Source organism: Ictidomys tridecemlineatus, chromosome 5, assembly GCF_052094955.1.
Source record: "Ictidomys tridecemlineatus isolate mIctTri1 chromosome 5, mIctTri1.hap1, whole genome shotgun sequence".
NCBI lineage: Eukaryota > Metazoa > Chordata > Mammalia > Rodentia > Sciuridae > Ictidomys > Ictidomys tridecemlineatus.
In genome coordinates, this window is record NC_135481.1 from 94,478,350 (window position 1) to 94,491,240 (window position 12,891).

The 12,891-nt window shown below is 35.7% G+C and overlaps 1 protein-coding gene across 19 annotated transcripts in view; it reads left to right on the forward strand.

The window, feature by feature from the left end:
* Positions 1-12,891, forward strand: part of Sipa1l1 (signal induced proliferation associated 1 like 1) — a 355,619-nt gene that overhangs the window by 275,391 nt on the left and 67,337 nt on the right. For all 19 annotated transcript variants that reach the window (XM_078050449.1, XM_078050450.1, XM_078050446.1 and 16 more), the window contains one exon: positions 1,108-1,265. In XM_078050449.1, coding sequence (XP_077906575.1) covers positions 1,108-1,265 — 158 coding nt within the window. The remainder of the gene's footprint in view (positions 1-1,107; positions 1,266-12,891) is intronic.

The following is a 12,891-nucleotide window of genomic DNA, read 5'->3' on the forward strand; positions in this document are numbered from 1 at the left end:
CTCCTAGTTGACAGCCAGTATAGATCATTGATTTTACTGTTACCTAATTTGTGTACCTTGATGTCACTAGAGAATTTTTTAAGTTTTATAAGTGCAACTTTATGTCTAATGGATAGTGTATAAAATGTCACATTGAGCTATTTTTCTCTTTTAAGAGCTTCCATAAAATAAATATGTGAGCTGGGTGTGGTGTTGCACACCTGTAATCTCAGAGGCTCAGGAGGCTGAGGCAGGAGGATCATGAGTTCAATGCCAGCCTCAACACTTAGCAAGGACCTAAGCAACTTAGCAAGACCCTGTCTCTAAATAAAATATATTAGAAAGGGCTAGGGATGTGGCTCAGTGACTAAGCATCCCTGGGTTTAATCTTTGGTACCTAGATAAATAAATAAATAAGAGAAACATATATTTCGTTCATTTTTTTCTTTACACTATTGAATTAAAGTGTTATAATCTCCTTGTGAAAAGGCAGTGGCCTACAGTGATTTGGGGTGCCTGAATTTGAAACCACCTATATAAAACACCATTTAACATGAAACAGAAGGTGGTCTTAAGCAGCTTTCAATGTAATTAAAGTAGCTGTTTAAACCTGAAATTTAACCTACTTTTAAATCGTTACTCCATTGTGGAATATTATTACTTTCAACACTCTCAGTTTGTGACATAAAAAGTCTAACAGCAACACCTTAGCCACGTTTTCTCTAAATGCAGCCAATTAAACCAGAACATAAATTGCCTTGTAATTGCTTCAGCCATTCTCATCTCATCGAAATCTTCCCTGTGGCAAGTTTTTTTCTTATACAAAAATGGAACAAAACTGTTGTTATAGAAACTGAGGGTTTGGAGATGTTTGGGTCTGAACATAATATGCCAGATATTGGTTAGATTTATTTGAATGGCCTTATATTTTATGCAAATTTCAGAATATTCATTTCCATATTCCTTGGAGGGAATAAGACAAGCTAAAATATTGACAATAACTGCATAGATTACCTACCCTAGTCTGTACTGATTAGTAATGAGTGTTTAAAATACGGTTATGTAAAGAAAATCGGGAGGGGAAATAAGGGCGCTGTCATTTATGTTGATTGCTTATTTTTTTCATAGCTCCTACGAAAGCGGCATATTGGAAATGATATTGTAACAATTGTTTTCCAAGAGCCTGGAGCACAGCCATTCAGCCCAAAAAATATCAGATCCCATTTTCAGCATGTCTTTGTCATTGTCAGGGCTCACAGCCCCTGCACCGACAACGTCTGTTACAGGTATGTATCCCTACTTCGCTAGTGGCTAGGTGGACACTGGCTGAGTGTCATGCAGAGGCCCCATCCAGCTTTGCTTTCTGAAGTGGCAGTGGAGAGTCTGTTACTATTTATTTTGGTCCTTAAATTGTGTATGCAGTTGAACAGATTCACACAATGACATAACCTGATGGCATTGGCATCCCCCAGACTCGTTAGTTAGACACCTGCTGTTTCCATTTGCACCTCCTCCTTAGGCAGTAGCCTTCATCCATACCATCTGGTTACTAACCAACTAATTACTCATAGTGTTAATTATATATAATACACACACACACACACACACACACACACACACACACACACACACGGCAAAAGCAGAGATAAATTCTCATAATAAATGGGGAAGAGAAATTCACTTTTAAACAATTATTGTCATTAAAAAAGCCTAATCTTGTTTCTGACTTCTTGATTCACTGTTGTTTCTAAATATAACTTTAGAGGCATTTCTATACTTTCTTAAATATCTGTTGAAAATACTTCAGTGTCAGTAGTTGACCAATCTCATGAGTATCTGAATTCAGAGGGCTTAGGTACTAAAGGAGATAGGACCTGTGATACTGTCTTGATTTGAATGGAACCCCAAGAAGTGTAAGGATATTCTAGCATTTGTAAGACATGTCTAATACTCATCAAGCCTTTCAAAGTATGAAAGTTTAGCATATCTTTCCATCCATAAACTTTAGGTGTTAGGCTTTGTTAATCTTTTATATTCATTTTTGAAGTAATGTTGCTACCTGCACAGAAAGTGGCCAATACAGACTAATAATGAGTTTGTGAGGACCACTACTATCTAATTCTAGGGTAATGCAGGTTAATTCTAGGAGTAAAGCGCTTTAGGGGTCAGAGTTAGTAAAGGTTACTCTGGACTGCTGCTGACTGCTCCTGTCCTTGCTTGCATCACAGGATGCATTCAGTGAGGTCTTCCTGTAAGCTCAGTACCACTCTCTCTACCTTACATGTGTTACCTCATTTAACCTTGGTGTGTGTATATGTGTGTACATGTTCTTTATTTTTGTATTATATGTAATTAGAATTAAAATTACACTTGTGATTATTATCTCATGCATTCTTTGTGTTTTAACAGTTATTTTTATTGGCACATTGTACTTATGCATAATAGTGAGGCTTATTATGTCATTTGTACATGCACACAATATAATTTGTTCAGACTTATTCTCCAGTACTTTTCCTTTTCCCTCACTTAATCTTTAAAACCTATGAAGGCAGGTACCATTTTTGTCCCCATTTCAGACAATGAAATTGAAGTACACAATGGCTATATAACTTGCCGGAGTCCAGCTGACTCTCACTGGGCAGAATCAGATGTAGGTAGGGGGTTGGGTACTGGGGATTGAACCAGGGTCTTGTGTATGCTAGATAAACACTCTATCACTTAACTACCTACCCAGCCCTATTTTACTTTATTTTTCCATTCCATTCCTCCCCTTACCCTCTCCCTCTTTCACAAGCCATGAAAGGTGGGTTTTTGTAGTCCTTGTTCCTGACACGCAGCTATGTTCCAAAATTTCTCAGATACTTGAGCCTATATAAATACCCAAACCAGAGAGGTCTTCAGTTTCCCAAGTTCCAGGATGGAAACCCTGATAGTGTAGATCTACATCTGAAGCCCCTTCACCTAAGACACACTCTTTGAAATCTGCTTGGGTAGTTATAGAATGAATAAATAAGCACAGAACATTTGGCTGTAATTGATATGGATAACTTTTTATTTAGAAAATACTTGAGCATTTGAAGCCTGCTATCTACTGGATTCATGTAAAAGGATTTCACACTACTTTGTAGATAGAAAGCTAAGCCCTTTTTGAATGGGCACCTGGAAGTTTGGGGAATGGAAAACTAGACAGTTTCTTCTAACGAAAATTTATTCTTTTCCAGGCTTTTGTCTAAATCAGTACTGTTCAGTAGAAATATACAAGCCAGGGCTCTGGATGTAGCTCAGCTATGGTGCTTGCCTAGATGCATGAGGCCCTGGGTTCAATCCCCATTACCACAAGAAGGGAAAGAAAAGAAATAAAATACAAATTACACATTAATTTCATATTTTCTAATAGCCAGATTTTTAAAAAAGTAATAAGAAATGCGTGAAATTAATTTTGATACTGTTTTTTTCACCCCATATAATATTTTATTTACCAAATATATTTAAGTATTAACATTTCAACTTGGACTAGTGTGATTCTTAAAATTTAAAAAAAATACTGTAACATTTACATTTTTTGGATTAAGTCTTTGCAATCTGGAGTGTATTTTAGACTTAACAGCACATCTGAGGATGTTAAATTTTCAGTGGACATAATCTGTATTAAGATTTTATAAAACTTTCAATTGAAAAGGTAGATTTTTACACACAGATTGTTCCAGACACACTTTTAAAAAATATTTCAACTGAATTAAATGCCAGTTTTAAAATTTATATTAATTAAAATTTAATATTACTTAATATTCCTTGCTCACACCAATCAGATTTCAAGTACTCAGAAGCTGTATGTTGTCAGTGGTCACCATAATGGACAGCACAAGTCTAAGCACACTGCTTAATGGTGCAGGAGTATGGCCGTTTTCATTGCTTTGCTGTTTTGTTGTTGTCTCTGAAACCATGATTTTTGCTTTCTCTTACATTTAATCTGTTGCCTAAAGAGCACGTCTTTTTAACCTATCATATGACGCTATGAGAGTCTGCCAAGAGAAGCACACTGAGTACCCCTACTCATGCCACACAGGTGTGTCTGAAATTTCCTAGTTGCCAAGCTTGACTGCAGCCCAACACATCTTTTGCTTTTCTCCATTAGTAAATCAAAGGGAACATACCAATATGTAACATCACCGAAAGAAATCACAAGAAATTATAAAGTAATGACTTTTTCCTACTGTAAACTTTAGGTATCAAAATTTTCTTTGACCTTCTCAAATGAATTAGGTTATGGTGAGGTATTTGGAGGCCCATGCAGCCTTTACTGTGGGAGGAGGCAATGAGGAGGAGCTTATTTTCTCAGGAAAATAGATATATTACAAAGCAGAATAGAAAATAGAAAAAAATAGAAAATCTGTGGCAATTTTAGAATAAAACTGAGTCCTCAAAGAATTTTCACAGCTGTAAATTTGTTATCTACTGCAGCTATCCTCAGACTAGCAGAAATATGAATTTATATGCCTCTTTCATTAGAAGTACTTTGGTGTAAAGTTTAGAGCTACATTGATTTATTCTAATTTTAATTATAATTTAACTTTATTCCTGTGTGATGTAACTAGAGAAATTCAAATGCTTTTAATCATTTAAAATCTCTTCATTCCAATTTTCTCAAATATTTCTCATTTATGCTTATATGTTTATTTGCTGAAACCTACTTGATGTCTGTGGTCTGGAACTTGGAAACTTTTTCTCAGGGAAATATCTTATTATAAACATGTAGAGAAATTCAGGGTCAGTATAGACTGAAGTTATAAAGGATATGAAGAAAATGGATTCAGTGTATGTTTTAAACACAGAAGGAATTCAATGAGAACAAAATGAATTATTTTACGTGGTAAGGGGTAGGTGCAGTAGGAGCATAGGGACAGAATGGAGGGTGAGAAGCCTCGGTAAGCAGACCCCTGACACAAGAAAAAGGAGGATGAGGCAGTAGAGGCCCTTGGAATTCAGAGCATCCAGGAAACCTTTGTAGAATTTTAGAAAAATGTACCCAGTGTTTCTATGCAAGGTAATAGGCAATTTTTACACAGAAAGATACGTTTGGAAGTTGTTTTTATCTTTCATTTTTCACTAGTTCTTTTGTCAAATACTTTTTTGTGTATGTGCCAGGCACTATTCTAAACCCTGGGATTTAACTGGAGGACAAAAAAAAAATTCCTATAGTCAATCCAGAGAGAAGGTCCTGGAATAGTATGTCATTAAGCCTTCCTGGGGACTGGAACGTTTAGGAAAAACTGACTAATTCTAGAAGCCAAATAACTTTAAATGGCCTTGACAAAGCCAAGGACTGCGATATCAGTCACAATGTCTGCATACAAAGCTTACCCTGTAACTGATCAAAGGGCCCTCCAGGCCCTGTTCTGTTTGTATCATTGCAATAAGCTTAATTGCTTGGTCTCAGTTGATAGAGCAGAGAAGCTGCAAATCAAAAAGATGAAGGAGCAGCAAAGGGCAAGAACATGCTAAAAACATCAATATGTGATTATCGTTAGAGGAGATGCAGAGAAAGTATTCACATTAAAGATACAAATTCAGTAAGAATAGTAGTCTGGGACATCTGCTTTGAGAACAAATAACCAAATGTACTTTACTCACCCCTGAGGGCCTCACCTTATAAAAACAGTGTTGAATATCACCATTTTTCAACAACTAATGAATTATTGGATCTGGCATTGATCATCAAAGGCTGCAAACGTCACAAAAAAAAAAAAAAGATGTGTGCTCTTACAAGGTACTCATGTTTCCTCTCTCGCCAAGTTAAATATGAATCTGATCAAGGCTCTAGGCAAGTCAGTTTATAGGACATGGAAAAGACATAGGAGCACCTATAGTTGACAAGATTCAAATTCTGGACAACTCCAAACAAGAACAGACCAGTTTCTTCAACAGATAGATTACAAGAGATAAAAGGATGGGAGAAGTGCAGGGGAATCCATTAAATGAGAAATTTTTTAAAAGGTGGACTAATTAATTACAAGTTGTTGATTTTATTTGGATCCTAATTGAAACAAAAAGATATAAAAAATATAAAGGTATCTTAAACAATTGGAGATAGGACCATTGGCTCCCTATTTGATGAAGTTAAAGAATATTTTTAAACTAGCATAGTAATAAGTACTTGTAATAATGACCCTATGTCTTCATAACAAATGTTAATTCTGACCAGTAGCTACTTCTAGGAAGGTAAAAATAAGTTACTTCTCTCAGGAAAAAAATTCTTTTCAATGGTTAAAATGTAATAATGTTGAAGAGTCAGTATAATGTAGCTCAAAAAGCACTTGGAACTAGACCTTAGTTGTTAAAATTTATTTTTCTGTGCAGTGGAAGATTGATTGACATCTACTTAAAATCCAGCAATAAGTAAAGGAGTGTGGTACAAGCTCCTGAAATGTCCTGTCTGTCCTCTGCCTTCTCTTAAAAAAAAAAAAAATGAATTTAGGCCAGGCATGGTGGTACACGTCTATAATCCCAGAGACATGGGATTCTGAGGCAGGAGTATCGCAAGTTCAAGGCCAACCCAGGCAACTTAGAAGACTGTGTCTCAAAATTTAAAAAGAAGGGGGCTGGGGATGTAGCTCAGTGGTAGAACTTTCCTGGATTCAATCTTCAGCACCACAAAAAAAAAAAAAGGTTTTTTTTTGTTTGTTTGTTTGTTTGTTTTTTTGCAAGTTTTACCTAAGAAGAAGAAAAAGCCAAAATGGGTCAAGTGGTAGAAATTTCTTTCAGAAGATCAAGCCATGTTAATCAGCAACTCCATTAGCCAGTGCAACTGACCTTTCTCAGGAAAAAATCTGAATGTTATTCTATTTTTTTTTAAGAATTTAACCTTTAGAAGAGTATGAGAAGAAGACTACCACTAAATAGAGAAGAGAGGTGGGAGGGAAAAAGAGGGAGAAGGGGAGTTGCACAGAAGATGGAAGGAGAACCTCACTGTTATACAGAATACATATATGATGTTGTAATGAGAAAAAGAAAAATAAAGTGTGTCACATTAGATTGGATAGAGAGAAAGGATGGGAGAGGAAGGGAGGAGTAGGGAGGATAGGAAGGGCAGCAGAATAGAATAGACAATATGATTGATATATGTACATTCCATGTATGTATTATATATCAAAATGCATCCTACTGTCATGTATGACTAAAAAAAATAAATTAAAAGAAAGAATTTAACCTTTATTTTTTTAATTTGTTTTTTATGTGGTGCTGAGGATCAAACCCAGGGTTTCAACCATGCTAGGCAAGTGCTCTACCACTGAGCTACAACCCCAGCCCTGTGTATGTCATTCTTTGAACTTAAAAAATTATTTAGGGAAAAGTTCGATTCCCTAGCATAGCCTTTTGAATTGGGGCCTTTCAGGTCTGGCCTCTCCTGTCTGAGTCTCTTCAGGCAGCTCTATCAACTCCTTTCCCAACTGGCACCTCACTCTTGTGTAGCTACTTAGCCTCCTCAAAAAGTATGTGCTGTACCTTGTCTCTCTGTTGTCTGGGCTGGATGCCTGTCCCCACACATTCTGCTTCTCCGTCATCTGATAAATTGTTGCTTTTCTTTTCTCTGGGAAGGCCCCCCTGACCTGCCAGGACTAAAGTGCCTTTTCCAGAAGGTTACCAGTACTACCCTGCATTTCCCCAAGCAAACAACTCAAACTTTTGGAAGTAGTTCCCACCAGACTTTGAATATCTGAAGGGCTGAGCCTATGACATACTCACCCTGACATACTCATCATTAACACAGTGCCTAGCATATAGGAAGAACTCAGTGAAATATTGGGTGACTGAGTACTGTTAAAAATCAAATTGCTTTCCAAAGACAGATTGAGTAGTTTATGTTTGTTTTGCCACTGATCTTTCCCATCCTTTGCCCAGGTGCACTTTCTTGGGAAACTCCCCAAGATGGCACTCTGACCCACGCTCCAAGAAGAGAGCCTCTACTATTTGGACATTTTCTGTGTCCTCTTTCTTTTAAAGTTGGGGTTAGGAATTATTGTTTATTGTTGCTTCCATGCTTTCAAAGTTCAAGTATCTTCTTCTTCTCTTTTTCCCATTGACTTCTGTTCAGATGTCTCTGGAGCATTCTTACATATCAACTTGAAATTGAGTATCAAGACATATTACTCCACCCAAGAAACCTTAACTCAGAGCGAGTAATATGTTCTTATCAAGAGCTTCGGCTATTTAGAGTTTATCTCTCACCCTAGCACAGTCTTGACAACTCTGTACAAACCATTTCATTTCAATTGTCTGTCAGCAATTCATCAGGCTCCTCCTATATGCTAGGCCCTATGTTACGGGAAGGATCAAGAGGGCTTAGCCCTCCAGAAACTCAGTCTGGTGGGAACTACTTCTAGGGGTTTGAGTCCTCTGCTGGCAAATCACAGGATGCTACTTGTAATACTGGCTAATCACAAGGGGTAATCACAGGACACCTTCCTGGTCTTTGGTTGTTCTCAAAAGTTTTAGAAAACATATTTTAGATTAAATGGGATACAAATATTCCTTGGAAGAATGCAAAATTAAGATGAATTTTAATATGAAACTCAAGATTTCATTGGAAGAGTTTGGAAACCACTGACTTCCCCGATTTCTTTTCCAGTGCTAAGTTTCCCCAACTGCTTCAACCTCTGATGTCTAGATAACCCTCTTGGGTAGAATATGTCAGCCCTTAACAATGCTAGGTGAATAAGGAATGGCTATAATTTTAAGGAATGTACTTTTTCTAAGATGCAGAATTGCAAACTAGGCTAATACAAATGTGTCCAAGCATAGGTTCTTTGGAATCTGCTTTTAAAAATAGCAAGAACCATTTATGATTAATATGTCCTAAGGATCCATATATAGCAAACTGAAATTTCAGAACAGGCTTATTTTTTATCATCAAAATATTCTATTTAACTTAAACTTTTATTATCAAGAGCTCAGGATTTGTAGCATCTAAATTAATGAGCTTTTAACCTTGTGGAAACCTTGAAAGTTAGATTTATACAAAACAAAACTCTATCTGAAAAGGGCATTCTAGGGTATCATCTTTCTCATCTTCTTCTACAGGGATTCTATTTCTGATAATGCAAAGCTGATTTTAGTGTCTGTATCATTTACTTCTCTACCATGGTGAATCATTGATAATTACATGTTAAAGATTCAGTTCTTTCCTTCATAGTTCATTCTAGAACTCTAATTATTGGTGGGTTTTCAGTATATATTTGTCTAAAGTTCTATCACTTAATAAATAGATCTATAGAAAGCCAGTGGGTTTGGGGATAAGTAGATGGATGTGCTCATAATCACACCCCCTGCTAAGAATTTTTCTCTCCTGTTTAAAATAAAATCACAGCTGTTTTCTGAGAAAGAATGGCAATTTGAGTGAAATTAGCAAGAAAAGTTGCCAATTTTAAAATGAAAGATATTAAATATTTCTGGATCCTTTCAGGATTCCTCTTAGAAAATGTAACTAGTCTGATTTCAGTATCTTTGCTTGACTTCAGAAGAAAAAAAAATATATAACATGATCAAATTAAATATACAGCCGTCAGCATTCAAGCCAAACAGTGCACAATAGACAAGAAAAATTGCCCTTCTAACACAGGGATAATTAAGCATAATGCATGCATTCAGAGGTTTCTGTGGAACTCTTCTCCAACAGAATATGGAGCACTGCTCACAGCCTTTCTTTGTCATAAAGTAAATCAGGTAGTCTTTTTTTTTTCTCTTAATTTGTGAAAACCAAAAATTCGTCAGTCCCATGGCATCTTCTGACAGAGAAATGTAGCTTTCCGTTCCACTGCAATATAACTTGTATACTAAAATTTTTGAATTTTATTTATCCTGTTTTCTTAAGATATGTTTATTTTTTGAAAAGAAAATTTGAATATCTTAAAGCAGATGCTTCCTAAAATAAAGAAAACATGAAACAGAGCTCTTCAATTTAATTTGAAAGGTGCACACTTTGAAGTTTCTGTTCTGGGAGTTTAAGAGACATGGATTCTATATCACTTCCCTAATACTTAGTGCAATTCAATAACTGACTTTTTAAATAATTTGGAAAGAGGGTTGTTTGATGAGTTAGAATCATCATTTCCAACTCTCTTAAAATCAGGCAACAATGTCACATGTAATTTTAGAACATGATATCAAACATTCTGTCTCTCCATTTCCACTTAATTTGTTTCAGGAGAAATTTAATATTTTTCCTTTCAAGATTAAAATTAATAGGCTATTGATAGTGTGTGTGTGTGTGTGTGTGTGTGTGTGTGTGTGTATGTGTATGTATAATATAATGATGATGATGACTAGAAGAGTCTTTTTTATATAAATCTAGCTTAAAGGAATGGGAAAAGGAAAATGTTTCTCATAAGTGGATTTTCAGAATCACATACAAAAGTAGAGAATTTGGACCAAAGAATAGCTCAGTTTAAAAATAAGATTTTAAAGCACTGTTGCCATTATATAAAGATTATAATCATTCTGTTACTCAGCATTTTTATTTTAAAATTGTGCTTTTTATGTGGTTGCATAATGCCTCACACACAGGGCAACAAATAATATTTATTTAATTTGATTAAAAATTTAATTTATTTCTGATGTATCATGCATCTTATGACATTTTCATAATAAGCTTTTTGCCTATAGTTGTCATATCTGAAATAGTGTGCATATTTGTGTTCTGAAAGGTTTTGTGATTATAGTAACCTCCCCCACCCAAACTATATACAGGTTTTAAACAGGTTTTATTCTTTTTTTAAATTTGTTCTGATTAGTTATACATGACAGTAGAATGTATAAATGTAGAATGCTATCATGTATAACTTATGTATGTATGCTGTTATATATGATTTTGACACATCATACATAAATGGGATATAATTTCTTATTCTTCTGGTTGTATGTACATAATGTAGAATTACACTAGTCCTGTAATCACATATGCACATAGGTTAATAATATCCAATTTATTTTAGTTTCCATCCTACCCCTTTACCCCTTCTCTTCCCTTCCCTTCCCTCTGTCTAATCCAGATTTCCTCCATTCTTTCTTTCCCTCACCCCTATTGTGAATTAGAATCTGCATATCAGAGAAAACATTTGTCCTCTGGTTTTGGGGGGATTGGCTTATTTTGCTTAGCATGATATTCTCCAGCTCTATCCATTTACTGGCAAATGCCATAATTTCATTCTTCTTTAAGATTGACTAATATTCCATTGTGTATATATACTACATTTTCTTTGTCCATTCTTCTATTGAAGGGCATCTAGGAAAGTTCCATAATGTGGCTATTCTGAATTAAGCTGCTATAAACATTGATATGGCTGTGTCATTGTAGTATGCTGATTTTAAGTCCTTTGGGTATAAAGTGAGGAGTTGGATAACTGAGTCAAATAGTGGTTCCATTCCAAGTTTTCTGAGGAATCTTCATACAGCTTTCCATTGTGGTTGTAGCAATCTGCAGTCTCACCAGTAATGTATGAGTGTACCTTTTCTCCCACATTCTCACCAACATTTATTGTTGTTTGTATTCTTTTTTGGAGCCATACCAAGGATTGAACTCAGGGGCACTCAACCACTGAGCCACATTCCTAGCCCTTTGTTGTATTTTATTTAGAGACAGGGTCTCACTGAGTTGCTTACCACCTCACTTTTGCTGAGGCTGCCTTTGAACTCGTGATGCTCCTTTCTCAGCCTCCCAAGCCACTGAGATTGCAAGCATGTGCCAACCATGCCTGGCATTGTTGCTTACATTCTTGATGATTGCCATTCTGGCTGGAGTCAAATGAAATCTCAGTGTAGGTTTGACTTGCATTTCTCTAATTGCTAGAGATGTCAAACATTTTTTCATGTATTTGTTGACTGGTTGTATTTCTTCTTCTGTGAAGTGTCTGTTCAGTTCCTTAGTCCATTTATTTATTGGGTTATTTGGCTTTTGGGTATTAAGTTTTATGAGTTCTTTGTATATCCTAGAGATTAATGCTGTCTCTGAAGTGCAGGTGGTAAAGATTTTCTCTCATTCTGTAGGCTACCTTGATTGTTTCCTTTGCTGTTAAGAAGCTTTTCAGTTTGATTCCATTCCATTTGTTCATTCTTGATTTTACTTCATGCGCTTTAGGAGTCTTGTTAAGGAAGTCAGTTCCTAAGCTGACATGTGGAGAGTTGAGCCTACTTTTTCTTCTGTTAGGCTCAGGGTCTCTATTTTGGTGCCAAAGTCCTTGATCCACTTTGAGTGGAATTTTGTGCAGAGTGAGAGATAGGGGTTTAATTTCATTTTGCTACATATGGATTTCCAGTTTCCCCAGCACCATTTGTTGAAAGATGCTATCTTTGGTGTATGTTTCTGGCATCTTTGTGTCTAGTATGAGATAACTGTATTTATGTGGGTTTGTCTTGGTGTCTTCTTTTTGTACCATTGGTTTGTGTATCTGTTTTGGTGCTAATACCATGTTATTTTTGTTACTACAGCTCTGTAGTATAATTTAAGGTCTGGTATTGTGATGCTTCCTGCTTTACTTTTCTTGCTAAGGATGGCTTTGGCTATTCCGGGTCTCTTATTTCTCCAAAGAGATTTTATGACTGCTTTTTCTAATTCTATGAAGAATGTTTTTTTTTTTGCTAAGAGTTGTTTTGTGGCATAAAGATATGGTCTATTTTAGAAAACGATTTGTATGTTGCTAAGAAGAAAGTGTATTCTTTCATTGATGGATGAAATATTCTATATATGTCTATTAAGTCTAAATTATTGATTGTATTATTTAGTTCCATAGTTTCTTTAATTTTTGTTTGGAGGATCTACCCAATGTTGAGAGAGGTGTGTTAAAATCACCCAGTATTATTGTGTTGTGGTCAATTTGATTCTTGAAGTTGCTCCAATGTTTAGGGCATAAATATTTACAA